Source organism: Salmo trutta, chromosome 23, assembly GCF_901001165.1.
Source record: "Salmo trutta chromosome 23, fSalTru1.1, whole genome shotgun sequence".
Lineage (NCBI taxonomy): Eukaryota > Metazoa > Chordata > Actinopteri > Salmoniformes > Salmonidae > Salmo > Salmo trutta.
Window position 1 is genome coordinate 42,372,933 of NC_042979.1, and position 19,524 is coordinate 42,392,456.

General features: G+C 44.4%; 1 protein-coding gene across 4 annotated transcripts in view; it reads left to right on the forward strand.

Moving 5' to 3' along the window:
* Positions 1 to 19,524, forward strand: part of tln1 (talin 1) — a 146,506-nt gene that overhangs the window by 78,386 nt on the left and 48,596 nt on the right. For all 4 annotated transcript variants that reach the window (XM_029710393.1, XM_029710395.1, XM_029710396.1 and 1 more), the window contains 8 exons: positions 6,062 to 6,164; positions 7,863 to 8,071; positions 8,260 to 8,379; positions 8,529 to 8,726; positions 9,052 to 9,191; positions 14,033 to 14,126; positions 17,270 to 17,359; positions 18,078 to 18,200. In XM_029710393.1, coding sequence (XP_029566253.1) covers positions 6,062 to 6,164; positions 7,863 to 8,071; positions 8,260 to 8,379; positions 8,529 to 8,726; positions 9,052 to 9,191; positions 14,033 to 14,126; positions 17,270 to 17,359; positions 18,078 to 18,200 — 1,077 coding nt within the window. The remainder of the gene's footprint in view (positions 1 to 6,061; positions 6,165 to 7,862; positions 8,072 to 8,259; positions 8,380 to 8,528; positions 8,727 to 9,051; positions 9,192 to 14,032; positions 14,127 to 17,269; positions 17,360 to 18,077; positions 18,201 to 19,524) is intronic.

A 19,524-nucleotide genomic window follows, 5' to 3' on the forward strand; every position in this document is an offset into this window, starting at 1 on the left:
TGGAATGATCTGCTACCAGAGGTTACTCAGTTATCTATAGAGTCATGTCATGGTGGAATGATCTGCTACCAGAGGTTACTCAGTTATCTATAGAGTCATGGTGGAATGATCTGCTACCAGAGGTTACTCAGTTATCTATAGAGTCTTGGTGGAATGCTCTGCTACCAGAGGTTACTCAGTTATCTATAGAGTCATGTCATGGTGGAATGATCTGCTACCAGAGGTTACTCAGTTATCTATAGAGTCATGGTGGAATGATCTGCTACCAGAGGTTCCTCAGTTATCTATAGAGTCATGTCATGGTGGAATGATCTGCGACCAGAGGTTACTCAGTTATCTATAGAGTCATGTCATGGTGGAATGCTCTGCTACCAGAGGTTACTCAGTTATCTATAGAGTCATGGTGGAATGATCTGCTACCAGAGGTTACTCAGTTATCTATAGAGTCATGGTAGAATGATCTGCTACCAGAGGTTACTCAGTTATCTATAGAGTCATGGTGGAATGATCTGCTACCAGAGGTTACTCAGTTATCTATAGAGTCATGTCATGGTGGAATGATCTGCTACCAGAGGTTACTCAGTTATCTATAGAGTCATGGTAGAATGATCTGCTACCAGAGGTTACTCAGTTATCTATAGAGTCATGGTGGAATGATCTGCTACCAGAGGTTACTCAGTTATCTATAGAGTCATGTCATGGTGGAATGATCTGCTACCAGAGGTTACTCAGTTATCTATAGAGTCATGGTGGAATGATCTGCTACCAGAGGTTACTCAGTTATCTATAGAGTCTTGGTGGAATGCTCTGCTACCAGAGGTTACTCAGTTATCTATAGAGTCATGTCATGGTGGAATGATCTGCTACCAGAGGTTACTCAGTTATCTATAGAGTCATGGTGGAATGATCTGCTACCAGAGGTTCCTCAGTTATCTATAGAGTCATGTCATGGTGGAATGATCTGCTACCAGAGGTTCCTCAGTTATCTATAGAGTCATGGTGGAATGATCTGCCACCGGAGGTTCCTCAGTTATCTATAGAGTCATGTCATGGTGGAATGCTCTGCTACCAGAGGTTCCTCAGTTATCTATAGAGTCATGTCATGGTGGAATGATCTGCTACCAGAGGTTCCTCAGTTATCTATAGAGTCATGGTGGAATGATCTGCTACCAGAGGTTCCTCAGTTATCTATAGCGTCATGGTGGAATGATCTGCTACCAGAGGTTACTCAGTTATCTATAGAGTCATGGTAGAATGATCTGCTACCAGAGGTTCCTCAGTTATCTATAGAGTCATGTCATGGTGGAATGATCTGCTACCAGAGGTTACTCAGTTATCTGTAGAGTCATGTCATGGTGGAATGATCTGCTACCAGAGGTTACTCAGTTATCTATAGAGTCATGTCATGGTGGAATGATCTGCTACCAGAGGTTACTCAGTTATCTGTAGAGTCTTGGTGGAATGCTCTGCTACCAGAGGTTACTCAGTTATCTATAGAGTCATGGTGGAATGATCTGCGACCAGAGGTTACTCAGTTATCTATAGAGTCATGTCATGGTGGAATGATCTGCTACCAGAGGTTCCTCAGTTATCTATAGAGTCTTGGTGGAATGCTCTGCTACCAGAGGTTACTCAGTTATCTATAGAGTCATGGTGGAATGATCTGCTACCAGAGGTTCCTCAGTTATCTATAGAGTCATGGTGGAATGATCTGCTACCAGAGGTTACTCAGTTATCTATAGAGTCATGTCATGGTGGAATGATCTGCTACCAGAGGTTACTCAGTTATCTATAGAGTCATGGTAGAATGATCTGCTACCAGAGGTTACTCAGTTATCTATAGAGTCATGGTGGAATGATCTGCTACCAGAGGTTACTCAGTTATCTATAGAGTCATGTCATGGTGGAATGATCTGCTACCAGAGGTTACTCAGTTATCTATAGAGTCATGGTGGAATGATCTGCTACCAGAGGTTACTCAGTTATCTATAGAGTCTTGGTGGAATGCTCTGCTACCAGAGGTTACTCAGTTATCTATAGAGTCATGTCATGGTGGAATGATCTGCTACCAGAGGTTACTCAGTTATCTATAGAGTCATGGTGGAATGATCTGCTACCAGAGGTTCCTCAGTTATCTATAGAGTCATGTCATGGTGGAATGATCTGCGACCAGAGGTTACTCAGTTATCTATAGAGTCATGTCATGGTGGAATGCTCTGCTACCAGAGGTTACTCAGTTATCTATAGAGTCATGGTGGAATGATCTGCTACCAGAGGTTACTCAGTTATCTATAGAGTCATGGTAGAATGATCTGCTACCAGAGGTTACTCAGTTATCTATAGAGTCATGGTGGAATGATCTGCTACCAGAGGTTACTCAGTTATCTATAGAGTCATGTCATGGTGGAATGATCTGCTACCAGAGGTTACTCAGTTATCTATAGAGTCATGGTAGAATGATCTGCTACCAGAGGTTACTCAGTTATCTATAGAGTCATGGTGGAATGATCTGCTACCAGAGGTTACTCAGTTATCTATAGAGTCATGTCATGGTGGAATGATCTGCTACCAGAGGTTACTCAGTTATCTATAGAGTCATGGTGGAATGATCTGCTACCAGAGGTTACTCAGTTATCTATAGAGTCTTGGTGGAATGCTCTGCTACCAGAGGTTACTCAGTTATCTATAGAGTCATGTCATGGTGGAATGATCTGCTACCAGAGGTTACTCAGTTATCTATAGAGTCATGGTGGAATGATCTGCTACCAGAGGTTCCTCAGTTATCTATAGAGTCATGTCATGGTGGAATGATCTGCTACCAGAGGTTCCTCAGTGATCTATAGAGTCATGGTGGAATGATCTGCCACCGTAGGTTCCTCAGTTATCTATAGAGTCATGTCATGGTGGAATGCTCTGCTACCAGAGGTTCCTCAGTTATCTATAGAGTCATGTCATGGTGGAATGATCTGCTACCAGAGGTTACTCAGTTATCTATAGAGTCATGGTGGAATGATCTGCTACCAGAGGTTCCTCAGTTATCTATAGAGTCATGGTGGAATGATCTGCTACCAGAGGTTACTCAGTTATCTATAGAGTCATGGTAGAATGATCTGCTACCAGAGGTTACTCAGTTATCTGTAGAGTCATGTCATGGTGGAATGATCTGCTACCAGAGGTTACTCAGTTATCTATAGAGTCATGTCATGGTGGAATGATCTGCTACCAGAGGTTACTCAGTTATCTGTAGAGTCTTGGTGGAATGCTCTGCTACCAGAGGTTACTCAGTTATCTATAGAGTCATGGTGGAATGATCTGCGACCAGAGGTTACTCAGTTATCTATAGAGTCATGTCATGGTGGAATGATCTGCTACCAGAGGTTCCTCAGTTATCTATAGAGTCTTGGTGGAATGCTCTGCTACCAGAGGTTACTCAGTTATCTATAGAGTCATGGTGGAATGATCTGCTACCAGAGGTTACTCAGTTATCTATAGAGTCATGTCATGGTGGAATGATCTGCTACCAGAGGTTACTCAGTTATCTATAGAGTCATGGTAGAATGATCTGCTACCAGAGGTTACTCAGTTATCTATAGAGTCATGGTGGAATGATCTGCTACCAGAGGTTACTCAGTTATCTATAGAGTCATGTCATGGTGGAATGATCTGCTACCAGAGGTTACTCAGTTATCTATAGAGTCATGGTGGAATGATCTGCTACCAGAGGTTACTCAGTTATCTATAGAGTCTTGGTGGAATGCTCTGCTACCAGAGGTTACTCAGTTATCTATAGAGTCATGTCATGGTGGAATGATCTGCTACCAGAGGTTACTCAGTTATCTATAGAGTCATGGTGGAATGATCTGCTACCAGAGGTTCCTCAGTTATCTATAGAGTCATGTCATGGTGGAATGATCTGCTACCAGAGGTTCCTCAGTTATCTATAGAGTCATGGTGGAATGATCTGCCACCGGAGGTTCCTCAGTTATCTATAGAGTCATGTCATGGTGGAATGCTCTGCTACCAGAGGTTCCTCAGTTATCTATAGAGTCATGGTGGAATGATCTGCTACCAGAGGTTACTCAGTTATCTATAGAGTCATGGTAGAATGATCTGCTACCAGAGGTTACTCAGTTATCTATAGAGTCATGTCATGGTGGAATGATCTGCTACCAGAGGTTACTCAGTTATCTATAGAGTCATGGTGGAATGATCTGCTACCAGAGGTTCCTCAGTTATCTATAGAGTCATGGTGGAATGATCTGCTACCAGAGGTTACTCAGTTATCTATAGAGTCATGGTAGAATGATCTGCTACCAGAGGTTACTCAGTTATCTGTAGAGTCATGTCATGGTGGAATGATCTGCTACCAGAGGTTACTCAGTTATCTGTAGAGTCTTGGTGGAATGCTCTGCTACCAGAGGTTACTCAGTTATCTATAGAGTCATGGTGGAATGATCTGCGACCAGAGGTTACTCAGTTATCTATAGAGTCATGTCATGGTGGAATGATCTGCTACCAGAGGTTCCTCAGTTATCTATAGAGTCTTGGTGGAATGCTCTGCTACCAGAGGTTACTCAGTTATCTATAGAGTCATGGTGGAATGATCTGCTACCAGAGGTTACTCAGTTATCTATAGAGTCATGGTGGAATGCTCTGCTACCAGAGGTTACTCAGTTATCTATAGAGTCATGGTGGAATGATCTGCTACCAGAGGTTACTCAGTTATCTATAGAGTCATGTCATGGTGGAATGATCTGCTACCAGAGGTTACTCAGTTATCTATAGAGTCATGGTGGAATGATCTGCTACCAGAGGTTACTCAGTTATCTATAGAGTCATGTCATGGTGGAATGATCTGCTACCAGAGGTTACTCAGTTATCTATAGAGTCATGGTGGAATGATCTGCTACCAGAGGTTACTCAGTTATCTATAGAGTCATGTCATGGTGGAATGATCTGCTACCAGAGGTTACTCAGTTATCTATAGAGTCATGGTGGAATGATCTGCTACCAGAGGTTACTCAGGCAAAAAGCATGTTTAGCTTAAAAAACAGATATAAAATGCATTATTACAGCGCCTCTCCCATTTCTAAAGATCTGATTGAACTGTACTGTATATAACAATATGAATATGTATATATTCCTATATATAAAACTTTTGTTTTATTTCTAGTTTGAATTTATTGTAATAAGTTGTCTATTACTGTTCTGTACCTTCATGTATTTGTATGTTTTGTGTGGACCCCTGGGAGAGTAGCTGCCGCATTTGCAGTAGCTAATAGGGATCTTAATAAACTAAACTAAACTTGTTGCCACATGCACAGCGGTAGATAGGCTGATTTCAACACCCACCACAGAATCAGGTAGGTAGGCTGATTTCAACACCCACCACAGAATCAGGTAGGTAGGCTGATTTCAACACCCACCACAGAATCAGGTAGGTAGGCTGATTTCAACACCCACCACAGAATCAGGTAGGTAGGCTGATTTCAACACCCACCACAGAATCAGGTAGGTAGGCTGATTTCAACACCCACCACAGAATCAGGCAGGTAGGCTGATTTCAACACCCACCACAGAATCAGGCAGGTAGGCTGATTTCAACACCCACCACAGAATCAGGCAAGTAGGCTGATTTCAACACCCACCACAGAATCAGGCAGGTAGGCTGATTTCAACACCCACCACAGAATCAGGCAGGTAGGCTGATTTCAACACCCACCACAGAATCAGGCAGGTAGGCTGATGTCAACACCCACCACAGTATCATGCCTCAGCACCCATCATTGGGTCTGTGCCCACATGATGATTACAAGTACTTGACTGTGAGAATTCCAACCACAGTGCAGACACTTACGAACACACACGCACTTAACTGGCCCTCAATGCTTTGTATGCGAGAGCAGTCTGTAAAATGAAACCTGATATAATTAGGATTCTTGACCACTCACTCCTACTCATGTTACTTTATTTAATTAGTTTGTGTGAAGATCAGAATTATACAAGTGGAAGTATGTGCATTGTGTCATATAGTGTATAACTGTTGTGTGTGTTTTTGCAGCTGGAGAAGTGCTCTCAGGACGTGGGCAACAGCACTAAGGCTGTGAGCTCTGCCATCGCCCAGCTGCTGAGTGAGGCCACCCAAGGCAACGAGAACTACACAGGTAGCTACAGTAGTGTACAAACTGGTCACCCAGGGCAACGAGAACTACACAGGTAGCTACAGTGGTATACAAACTGGTCACCCAGGGCAACGAGAACTACACAGGTAGCTACAGTAGTGTACAAACTGGTCACCCAGGGAAACGAGAACTACACAGGTAGCTACAGTAGTGTACAAACTGGTCACCCAGGGCAACGAGAACTACACAGGTAGCTACAGTAATGTACAAACTGGTCACCCAGGGCAACGAGAACTACACAGGTAGCTAGAGTAGTGTACAAACTGGTCACCCAGGGCAACGAGAACTACACAGGTAGCTACAGTAATGTACAAACTGGTCACCCAAGGCAATGAGAACTACACAGGTAGCTACAGTAGTGTACAAACTGGTCACCCAGGGCAACGAGAACTACACAGGTAGCTACAGTAGTGTACAAACTGGTCACCCAGGGCAACGAGAACTACACGGGTAGCTACAGTAGTGTACAAATTGGTCACCCAGGGAAACGAGAACTACACAGGTAGCTACAGTAATGTACAAACTGGTCACCCAAGGCAATGAGAACTACACAGGTAGCTACAGTAGTATACAAACTGGTCACCCAGGGAAACGAGAACTACACAGGTAGCTACAGTAGTGTACAAACTGGTCACCTAGGGCAACGAGAACTACACGGGTAGCTACAGTAGTGTACAAACTGGTCACCCAGGGCAACGAGAACTACACGGGTAGCTACAGAAGTGTACAAACTGGTCACCCAGGGCAATGAGAACTACAGTACCAGTGAAAAGTTTGGGCACACCTCCTCATTCAAGGGTTTTTCTTTATTTTTATATTTTTTCTACACTGTAGAATAATAGTGAAGACATTTCAACTATGGCTCTCTGGGACTAGAGTTGGATAACCCTGACCTACAGCAAGGCTCTCCAACCCTGCTCCTGGAGAGCTATCGTCCTGTAGGTTTTCTCTCCAACCCTCATCTAGCACACCTGATTCTAATAATTAGCTGGTTGATAAACTGAATCAGGTTAGTTCCAACTAGGGTTGGATTGAACACCTACAGGAGGGTAGCTTTCTAGGAGCAGGGTTGGATTGAACACCTACAGGAGGGTAGCTCTCTAGGAACAGGGTTGGATTGAACACCTACAGGAGGGTAGCTCTCTAGGAACAGGGTTGAATTGAACACCTACAGGAGGGTAGCTCTCTAGGAGCAGGGTTGGATTGAACACCTACAGGAGGGTAGCTCTCTAGGAGCAGGGTTGGATTGAACACCTACAGGAGGGTAGCTCTCTAGGAACAGGGTTGGATTGAATACCTACAGGATGGTAGCTCTCTAGGAGCAGGGTTGGATTGAACACCTACAGGAGGGTAGCTCTCTAGGAGCAGGGTTGGATTGAACACCTACAGGAGGGTAGCTCTCTAGGAGCAGGGTTGGATTGAACACCTACAGGATGGTAGCTCTCTAGGAGCAGGGTTGGAGAGCCCTGGCCGAGAGGTAACTTACTGAAGTATGTAAAAATAAAGAATGTAGCTCAGATAATAAAAGGATCATGAAGCCCTCAGCCATGTGCACTGAGTATAGTATATAATGTGTCTGACAGCATTAAAGCCTAAACATGTATCTGGTGGGAGTGAGGAAGACTCATGAGCACCCTCTAGGGGAGACAGATGGTACTCACGCTTTGTCCCCTCTCTCAGGTATGGCAGCTAGAGACGTGGCTCAGGCATTGCGCGCTCTGGCCTCGGCCGCCCGTGGGGTTGCCGCGACAACCGCCGACCCTCAGGCCCGCAACGCCATGCTGGACTGCGCTGGTGACGTTATGGACAAGTCGGCCAATCTGATCGAAGAGACCAAGAGAGCCATCGCCAAGCCGGGAGATCCTGACAGCCAGCAGAGACTGGCACAGGTCAGTCAGAGAAAGTCAGACAGTCTGTCAGGTTTTATACTTTTGCATATTTGTTGCCAATACACAAAGAGCTCACTATTAGAATGTAAACCCATCAACAGTCAAGACTGTGCTTCTATGAAAGACCTTAAGAAACATCATATCCACCTACGAAATGCTTCTATTTGAATGTGTTTGGTTGTGTACAGGTGGCCAAGGCTGTATCCCAGGCCCTGAACAGGAGTGTGAACTGCCTGCCTGGACAGAGAGATGTGGACAACGCTATAAGAACAGTTGGAGAGGCCAGTAAGAAGCTACTGGCCAATTCTGTGAGTAGAAAATCACACCAAACTAAAATACGAGGTGCGTTGTTCTGATTTTTTAGGACGACTTTTTGTTTTCTACTATTATTCTCTTTTCTCCTTTTCATGACTTATTTTTCTCTTCATTTATCCCCTCCTCCCCCTCTCTTCTCCAGTTCCCGCCCAGTGGGAAGAGTTTCCAGGAGGCGCAGGTCAACCTGAACCAGGCTGCAGCCGGTCTCAACCAGTCAGCCAATGAGCTGGTCCAATCGTCCAGAGGCACCACCCAGGACCTGGCCAAGGCCACTGGCAAGTTCGGCCATGACTTCGGAGACTTCCTGGAGGCCGGCGTGGACATGGCCGGCCAGTCACAGGTCAGAGAAGGACACGGATGAAACACCAGTGTCATGTGACTGGGGTGAAATGATATCTGTTGCGTTGTGATGTATTGTTCAGGTTGATTGATGTTATGTAGCTAATTTCATACTGTGTATGATGCAGTGGTCATATGTTTTGTTAAGTGTATGTTTAGAGAGGAGGACGGGACATGTCTTGAGATATATGCAGGCAATTCATTCTTATCAGATGTTTCCATGCTTGTGTGTGTCATATGTTACTCACTTCATATGTGCGTGAATGGCTGAGAGAACCTTCATGACCTGATGTGAACCCTTTCCTTCCTGTCTGCCCTCCGTTCAGAACAAGGAGAACCAGACGCAGGTGGTGTCCAACCTCAAGACCATCTCCATGTCGTCCAGTAAGCTGCTGCTCGCCGCCAAGGTCCTGTCCACTGACCCCAACTCCCCCAACCTCAAGAACCAACTGGCAGCCGCCGCTCGGTAAGAATGGCATTACAGCCTGTCCACAGACCCCTCCCAGCACCCACAATGCAGTTCGCTACAGATAGCAGGCTTGGGTTCACTTCTACTTTCAACTCTATGAAATCTATTTAGGCATTCATTGAAATTCCAGGTTTGTACTGGAAACATGTTGTCATTTTCACTGGGGAGAGTTTCTATTTGAATAGTGATATTTGTTACCCTCTCATGATGCTCCATGCTAATTGTTAACATGTGTTCCTTTCCACGTTACTCAAGCTCTTATTGTTACACGCACACACACACCACCCACTCTCATTTACAGTAGACACAGCTCTGAGCATTCTCTAACTCCCTGTCTTACACACACACACGTTACAATAGTCACGTTCTTGTATACACGTCTTCTAACGTGCGTGCGACGTGCATAGAAAGCGCAGGGTTATATAACAAACTGTCAGTAGGGTTTTATATAACAAACTGTCAGTAGGGGTTTATATAACAAACTGTCAGTAGGGGTTTATATAACAAACTGTCAGTAGGGGTTTATATAACAAACTGTCAGTAGGGGTTTATATAACAAACTGTCAGTAGGGTTATATAACAAACTGTCAGTAGGGTTATATAACAAACTGTCAGTAGGGGTTTATATAACAAACTGTCAGTAGGGGTTTATATAACAAACTGTCAGTAGGGGGTTATATAACAAACTGTCAGTAGGGGTTTATATAACAAACTGTCAGTAGGGTTATATAACAAACTGTCAGTAGGGTTTATATAACAAACTGTCAGTAGGGGGTTATATAACAAACTGTCAGTAGGGTTATATAACAAACTGTCAGTAGGGTTTATATAACAAACTGTCAGTAGGGTTTATATAACAAACTGTCAGTAGGGGTTTATATAACAAACTGTCAGTAGGGGTTTATATAACAAACTGTCAGTAGGGGTTTATATAACAAACTGTCAGTAGGGTTTATATAACAAACTGTCAGTAGGGGTTATATAACAAACTGTCAGTAGGGGTTATATAACAAACTGTCAGTAGGGGTTTATATAACAAACTGTCAGTAGGGTTTTATATAACAAACTGTCAGTAGGGTTTATATAACAAACTGTCAGTAGGGTTTATATAACAAACTGTCAGTAGGGTTTATATAACAAACTGTCAGTAGGGGTTTATATAACAAACTGTCAGTAGGGTTTATATAACAAACTGTCAGTAGGGGTTTATATAACAAACTGTCAGTAGGGGTTATATAACAAACTGTCAGTAGGGTTATATAACAAACTGTCAGTAGGGGTTTATATAACAAACTGTCAGTAGGGGTTATATAACAAACTGTCAGTAGGGGTTTATATAACAAACTGTCAGTAGGGTTTATATAACAAACTGTCAGTAGGGGTTTATATAACAAACTGTCAGTAGGGGTTATATAACAAACTGTCAGTAGGGTTTATATAACAAACTGTCAGTAGGGGTTTATATAACAAACTGTCAGTAGGGTTTATATAACAAACTGTCAGTAGGGGTTTATATAACAAACTGTCAGTAGGGGTTTATATAACAAACTGTCAGTAGGGGTTTATATAACAAACTGTCAGTAGGGGTTTATATAACAAACTGTCAGTAGGGTTATATAACAAACTGTCAGTAGGGTTATATAACAAACTGTCAGTAGGGGTTTATATAACAAACTGTCAGTAGGGTTTATATAACAAACTGTCAGTAGGGGTTTATATAACAAACTGTCAGTAGGGGTTTATATAACAAACTGTCAGTAGGGTTATATAACAAACTGTCAGTAGGGTTTATATAACAAACTGTCAGTAGGGGTTTATATAACAAACTGTCAGTAGGGGGTTATATAACAAACTGTCAGTAGGGTTATATAACAAACTGTCAGTAGGCTTATATAACAAACTGTCAGTAGGGTTTATATAACAAACTGTCAGTAGGGGTTATATAACAAACTGTCAGTAGGGTTTATATAACAAACTGTCAGTAGGCTTATATAACAAACTGTCAGTAGGGTTTATATAACAAACTGTCAGTAGGGGTTATATAACAAACTGTCAGTAGGGGTTATATAACAAACTGTCAGTAGGGGTTATATAACAAACTGTCAGTAGGGTTATATAACAAACTGTCAGTAGGGGTTATATAACAAACTGTCAGTAGGGGTTTATATAACAAACTGTCAGTAGGGGTTTATATAACAAACTGTCAGTAGGGGTTATATAACAAACTGTCAGTAGGGTTATATAACAAACTGTCAGTAGGGTTATATAACAAACTGTCAGTAGGGGTTATATAACAAACTGTCAGTAGGGTTATATAACAAACTGTCAGTAGGGGGTTATATAACAAACTGTCAGTAGGGGTTATATAACAAACTGTCAGTAGGGTTATATAACAAACTGTCAGTAGGGGTTATATAACAAACTGTCAGTAGGGGGTTATATAACAAACTGTCAGTAGGGGTTTATATAACAAACTGTCAGTAGGGGTTTATATAACAAACTGTCAGTAGGGGTTTATATAACAAACTGTCAGTAGGGGGTTATATAACAAACTGTCAGTAGGGTTTATATAACAAACTGTCAGTAGGGGTTTATATAACAAACTGTCAGTAGGGGTTTATATAACAAACTGTCAGTAGGGGTTTATATAACAAACTGTCAGTAGGGGTTTATATAACAAACTGTCAGTAGGGTTTATATAACAAACTGTCAGTAGGGTTTATATAACAAACTGTCAGTAGGGGTTTATATAACAAACTGTCAGTAGGGGTTTATATAACAAACTGTCAGTAGGGGTTTATATAACAAACTGTCAGTAGGGGTTTATATAACAAACTGTCAGTAGGGGTTTATATAACAAACTGTCAGTAGGGTTTATATAACAAACTGTCAGTAGGGGTTTATATAACAAACTGTCAGTAGGGGTTTATATAACAAACTGTCAGTAGGGGTTATATAACAAACTGTCAGTAGGGGTTTATATAACAAACTGTCAGTAGGGGTTATATAACAAACTGTCAGTAGGGGTTTATATAACAAACTGTCAGTAGGGGTTTATATAACAAACTGTCAGTAGGGGTTTATATAACAAACTGTCAGTAGGGGTTTATATAACAAACTGTCAGTAGGGGTTATATAACAAACTGTCAGTAGGGGTTTATATAACAAACTGTCAGTAGGGGGTTATATAACAAACTGTCAGTAGGGTTATATAACAAACTGTCAGTAGGGGTTATATTGAATGAAAAGTTCAACCGGACACACCTCTCCCAGTTGGATGTCATGATGACGGGTGACAGGAGCTCTATCTACAGCTCTAGGATCAGCTTCCCCTCCCCCAATTCTTACCTTCACCCTTAATGAGGAAAATTAAAAGCTGACCCAAGATCAGCATCTAGGGGACAACTTCACCCTACTCCGCTATGAGACTCAAGGAAAAGGGATGTGACAGGCTTTGATTGAACACTTTTCTATTTTTCTAAAGGCACCTCTTTAGACTAGTGTGGGCTGCTCCGTTCTTTAGTGTGGGCTGCTCCGTTCTTTAGTGTGGGCTGCTCCGTTCTTTAGTGTGGGCTGCTCCGTTCTTTAGTGTGGGCTGCTCCGTTCTTTAGTGTGGGCTGCTCCGTTCTTTAGTGTGGGCTGCTCCGTTCTTTAGTGTGGGCTGCTCCGTTCTTTAGTGTGGGCTGCTCCGTTCTTTAGTGTGGGCTGCTCCGTTCTTTAGTGTGGGCTGCTCCGTTCTTTAGTGTGGGCTGCTCCGTTCTTTAGTGTGGGCTGCTCCGTTCTTTAGTGTGGGCTGCTCCGTTCTTTAGTGTGGGCTGCTCCGTTCTTTAGTGTGGGCTGCTCCGTTCTTTAGTGTGGGCTGCTCCGTTCTTTAGTGTGGGCTGCTCCGTTCTTTAGTGTGGGCTGCTCCGTTCTTTAGTGTGGGCTGCTCCGTTTTTAGTGTGGGCTGCTCCGTTCTTTAGTGTGGGCTGCTCCGTTCTTTAGTGTGGGCTGCTCCGTTCTTTAGTGTGGGCTGCTCCGTTCTTTAGTGTGGGCTGCTCCGTTCTTTAGTGTGGGCTGCTCCGTTCTTTAGTGTGGGCTGCTCCGTTCTTTAGTGTGGGCTGCTCCGTTCTTTAGTGTGGGCTGCTCCGTTCTTTAGTGTGGGCTGCTCCGTTCTCGCTCTCTGTCTTTCTCGCTCTCTGTCTTTCTCGCTTGCTCTCTGTCTGTCTGTCTGTCTGTCTGTCTGTCTGTCTGTCTGTCTGTCTGTCTGTCTGTGTCTCTCTGTCTGTCTGTCTGTGTCTCTGTCTGTCTGTCTGTCTGTGTCTCTGTCTGTCTCTGTCTGTGTCTCTGTCTGTCTCTGTCTGTGTCTCTGTCTGTCTCTGTCTGTGTCTCTGTCTGTCTGTCTGTCTGTCTGTCTGTCTGTCTGTCTGTGTCTCTGTCTGTGTCTCTGTCTGTGTCTCTGTCTGTGTCTCTGTCTGTGTCTCTGTCTCTGTCTGTGTCTCTCCTGCTTTCAATGTCTATCTTTTCTTTTTCACTCTCTGCCTTTCAGTTTCTGATGAGAAAACAGCTCACCAGTTCTCTGTAGAGATTCTAAACACCAAAGCTCTGAAGCGTGTGTGGGCGAACGGCAATTTACAGCGAGAGACTGGTGCTCTCCATCCCTCATTCTCACACACACACACACACACACACACACACACACACACACCCTTTCTGTTACTCTGTCGCTAACACACTCCCTCTTGTTTTCTCACATGCTACCTCTCTCTCTCTCTCTCTCTCTCTCTCTCTCTCTCTCTCTCTCTCTCTCTCTCTCTCTCTCTCTCTCTCTCTCTCTCTCTCTCTCTCTCTGTCCACAGTGCCGTCACTGACAGTATCAACCAGCTCATCACCATGTGTACCCAGCAGGCCCCGGGCCAGAAGGAGTGTGACAATGCTCTCCGGGAGCTCGAGGTACACCCGTTCTTCTCTCCTCTTTCTATTTGTTGTCATTTTTTTTGTCTTTCAATCTCTGAACAGTTTGTTGGATGACTCATTCAGTTGTTGGTGTATGTGAACACTGTGGAGTGAGGGAGTTGAACGGTTGCTAAGGCTGGGAAAGAGTGTGTTATTGTTCTTCTAGGTACACTATACTGTATTACTGCATGTTGTATTCTGTATGTGGATATTAACGGGATAGTTCAGGAACATTTACAAAGTAAAATTGTATATTTATACATATTCATTATCATAAAAACAGTCTACTGTTGCCACTGCCACCAACCACTAATATTAGTATTTTTATATTAGTTTATCATGTTTTAAATTTCATTCCGTCTGGCTCCTGTTCTCTCTCCTCCTTCACACTCTCGCTCCTGTTCCTCCTCTCTCTCCTCCTTCACACTCTCGCTCCTGTTCCTCCTCTCCCTCCTCCTTCACTCCCTCGCTCCTGTTCCTCCTTCACTCCCTCGCTCCTGTTCCTCCTTCACTCCCTCGCTCCTGTTCCTCCTCTCCCTCCTCCTTCACACTCTCGCTCCCGTTCCTCCTCTCCCTCCTCCTTCACTCCCTCGCTCCTGTTCCTCTTCCTCCTCCTTCACTCCCTCGCTCCTGTTCCTCTTCTCCCTCCTCCTTCACACTCTCGCTCCTGTTCCTCCTCTCCCTCCTCCTTCACACTCTCGCTCCTGTTCCTCCTCTCCCTCCTTCACACTCTCGCTCCTGTTCCTCCTCTCCCTCCTCCTTCACTCCCTCGCTCCTGTTCCTCCTCTCCCTCCTCCTTCACTCCCTCGCTCCTGTTCCTCCTCTCCCTCCTCCTTCACACTCTCGCTCCTGTTCCTCCTCTCCCTCCTCCTTCACACTCTCGCTCCTGTTCCTCCTCTCCCTCCTCCTTCACGCTCTCCCTCCTGTTCCTCCTCTCCCTCCTCCTTCACACTCTCGCTCCTGTTCCTCCTCTCCCTCCTCCTTTACACTCTCGCTCCTGTTCCTCCTCTCCCTCCTCCTTCACACTCTCGCTCCTGTTCATCTTTTCCCTCCTCCTTCACACTCTCGCTCCTGTTCATCTTTTCCCTCCTCCTTCACACTCTCGCTCCTGTTCCTCCTCTCCCTCCTCCTTCACACTCTCGCTCCTGTTCCTCTTCTCCCTCCTCCTTCATTCCCTCACTCCTGTTCCTCCCCCCCCCCCCTCCTTCACACTCTCGCTCCTGTTCCTCTTCTCCCTCCTCCTTCGCACTCTCGCTCCTGTTCCTCCTCTCCCTCCTCCTTCGCAATCTCGCTCCTGTTCCTCCTCTCCCTCCTCCTTCACACTCTCGCTCCTGTTCCTCCTCTCCCTCCTCCTTCACACTCTCGCTCCTGTTCCTCCTCTCCCTCCTCCTTCACACTCTCGCTCCTGTTCATCTTTTCCCTCCTCCTTCACACTCTCGCTCCTGTTCCTCCTCTCCCTCCTCCTTCACACTCTCGCTCCTGTTCCTCCTCTCCCTCCTCCTTCACACTCTCGCTCCTGTTCCTCCTCTCCCTCCTCCTTCACACTCTCGCTCCTGTTCCTCCTCTCCCTCTTCCTTCACACTCTCGCTCCTGTTCCTCCTCTCCCTCTTCCTTCACACTCTCGCTCCTGTTCCTCTTCTCCCTCCTCCTTCACACTCTCGCTCCTGTTCCTCTTCTCCCTCCTCCTTCACACACTCGCTCCTGTTCCCCTTCTCCCTCCTCCTTCACACACTCGCTCCTGTTCCCCTTCTCCCTCCTCTTTCACACACTCGCTCCTGTTCCCCTTCTCCCTCCTTCACACTCTCGCTCCTGTTCCTCCTCTCCCTCCAAGTTATCTCATCAAAATATTTTGTTGCTCAGTGATTTGAAGTTATTTGTAAATGATTTGGTCATGGAATGTGAAACTCTCTAAACGGAGGACATTGACTTGGATAGGTTTGTGTTTGAACAAGCTAATATTGTCTTGTGGCTAGATTAACAAACCAACGTGTAGATTGTACTCCCTCCTTGTCCATAGACTGTTTTCAAGGTAAGGAAACAAATATATGAATATGTAATATCGCTGAACCACCCCTTCAATGTACTTAAAGTGGTGATTGGTCGAGAACATGTTACTATTTTTCTACTGTTTTCTACTATTATATCTTAGTATTAGAAATGTGTAATTATTAATATATAAACATTGATGTATGAATATCAATATCTTTATGCATTTCTGATATATTTTTTGGGTCATAGACTTGAAATAATCTCAGTATTGGCATGGTTTATCCGTACTTGGGAAATAAAGTTATGCTACCTAATAATTTCTCCTATTACACAGTGAAGGTATGATTTGAGTGTGAGATCAAAATTTGTTGTTGTGCTCCAGAGTCTAGTGACACAGCTTCAAGTTGTTGTGCTCCAGAGTCTAGTGACACAGCTTCAAGTTGTTGTGCTCCAGAGTCTAGTGACACAGCTTCAAGTTGTTATGCTCCAGAGTCTAGTGACACAGCTTCAAGTTGTTGTGCTCCAGTCTAGTGACACAGCTTCAAGTTGTTGTGCTCCAGAGTCTAGTGACACAGCTTCAAGTTGTTGTGCTCCAGTGTCTAGTGACACAGATTCAAGTTGTTGTGCTCCAGAGTCTAGTGACACAGCTTCAAGTTGTTGTGCTCCAGTCTAGTGACACAGCTTCAAGTTGTTGTGCTCCAGAGTCTAGTGACACAGATTCAAGTTGTTGTGCTCCAGAGTCTAGTGACACAGCTTCAAGTTGTTGTGCCCCAGAGTCTAGTGACACAGCTTCAAGTTGTTGTGCTCCAGAGTCTAGTGACACAGCTTCAAGTTGTTGTGCTCCAGTCTAGTGACACAGCTTCAAGTTGTTGTGCTCCAGAGTCTAGTGACACAGATTCAAGTTGTTGTGCTCCAGAGTCTAGTGACACAGCTTCAAGTTGTCTTCTTTGTCTGGTTCATTAACATGTCACCTGAAGGGTGCATAATTGACAGGTCTTTTGTGTGTTTGTGTGTGCGTGTGCCTTGTGCGTGCACATATGTATATGTGGGGTGTGTCTGAGTGCATTTCTGTGTCCATGTATAGTAGTCTGTGTTCTCTCTGTGGCTGTGTGGGTTGTCATGTTCCTAACCTGTGCATCATGTCTCTCCAGACTGTTCGGGGTATGCTTGAGAACCCCACCGAGGCGGTCAGTGACCTCTCCTACTTTGACTGCATCGACAGTGTCATGGAGAACTCCAAGGTAAACAACAGACTAGACACCTCCTTGATAAATATATTTCATTTCTTTCATTTCCTCTTACCCTTTATCTTCCTTTCCTTCTATATGTTCTCCCTACTCCCCCCCACTTCCTCCCTACTCCCCCCCACTTCCTCCCTACTCCCCCCCACTTCCTCCCTACTCCCCCCCCACTTCCTCCCTACTCCCCCCCTATCCTCCCTACTCCCCCCACTTCCTCCCTACTCCCCCCCACTTCCTCCCTACTCCCCCCCACTTCCTCCCTACTCCCCCCCACTTCCTCCCGACTTCCCACATACTTCCTCCCTACTTCCCACATACTTCCTCCCTACTTCCCACATACTTCCTCCCTACTTCCCACATACATCCTCCCGACTTCCCACATACTTCCTCCCGACTTCCCACATACTTCCTCCCTACTCCCCCCCACTTCCTCCCTACTTCCCCCCACTTCCTCCCTACTTCCCCCCACTTCCTCCCTACTCCCCCCCACTTCCTCCCTACTTCCCCCCACTTCCTCCCTACTCCCCCCCACTTCCTCCCTACTATGTCATAGAATATATCCAGGGAAATGGTGGTGTTTGTTTTTAAAATAAGATTTTCGATCACCTATATACCTTATAATGTTGTATAGCTATTTTGTGAAATAAATATATGTTTAAATATATAGAAATATTAAGAAATCTAAGTATTTTAAATCTATTTGCCTTGTGTCCTGCAGGTCCTGGGGGAAGCCATGGCTGGAATCTCCCACAATGCTAAGAACAGCAATCTGCCTGAGTTTGGGGACTCTGTCAGCTCTGGCTCTAAAGCCCTGTGTGGCCTTACTGAAGCAGCTGCCCAGGTAAACCACCTTCCAGTCCAGCAGACCAGGGGGTGTCCCAAATGGCCCCCTATGCCCTGTATACCCAATTTCCTATATACCCTATGGGTCCTGGTCCAAAGTTGTGTACTCCATGGAGAATAGAGTGCATTGCATAGTTGGATGGTCCCACGCTCTAATACATCGGCCTAATTATTCCCTCAGCCAATGAGGCAATTCGATGCTAGCTTAGGAACATCTGGACCTGGGAGGGAAGGAGTGGTAGTCACTTTCAACAGTCAATTCCTCTCTCAATTCACCTGCGTACATTTACACAGTAGGGCACACATGCATACTCTCATATAACCACACAAACAAAAGCCCGCACATGCTCACACACACACACACACACACACACACACACACACACACACACACACACACACACACACACACACACACAGACGCGCAGACGCAGAGGCGCCTAATGGCTGTGAGTAAGGCCTGGTCATGTGGGTCTGTCAGTATGTGTCTCTGAATGCTCCATCTGCTCATTACATTACAGTTCAGTACATTACAGTTCAGTACATTACAGTACATTACAGTTCAGTACATTACAGTTCAGTACATTACAGTTCAGTACAGTTCAGTACATTACAGTTCAGTACATTACAGTTCAGTACATTACAGTACATTACAGTTCAGTACATTACAGTTCAGTACATTACAGTTCAGTACATTACAGTACAGTTCAGTTCAGTTCAGTTCAGTACAGTACAGTTCAGTTCAGTACATTACAGTTCAGTTCAGTACATTACAGTTCAGTACAGTACAGTTCAGTACAGTACAGTTCAGTACAGTTCAGTACATTACAGTACATTACAGTTCAGTACATTACAGTTCAGTACATTACAGTTCAGTACAGTTCAGTTCAGTACAGTTCAGTTCAGTTCAGTACATTACAGTTCAGTACATTACAGTTCAGTACATTACAGTTCAGTACAGTACAGTTCAGTACAGTACAGTTCAGTACAGTTCAGTACATTACAGTACATTACAGTTCAGTACATTACAGTTCAGTACATTACAGTTCAGTACATTACAGTACAGTTCAGTACATTACAGTTCAGTACATTACAGTTCAGTACAGTACATTACAGTTCAGTACAGTTCAGTTCAGTTCAGTACAGTTCAGTTCAGTACAGTACAGTTCAGTACAGTACAGTTCAGTACAGTACATTACAGTTCAGTTCAGTACATTACAGTTCAGTTCAGTACATTACAGTACAGTTCAGTACAGTACAGTACATTACAGTACAGTTCAGTACAGTACAGTACAGTACATTACAGTTCAGTTCAGTACAGT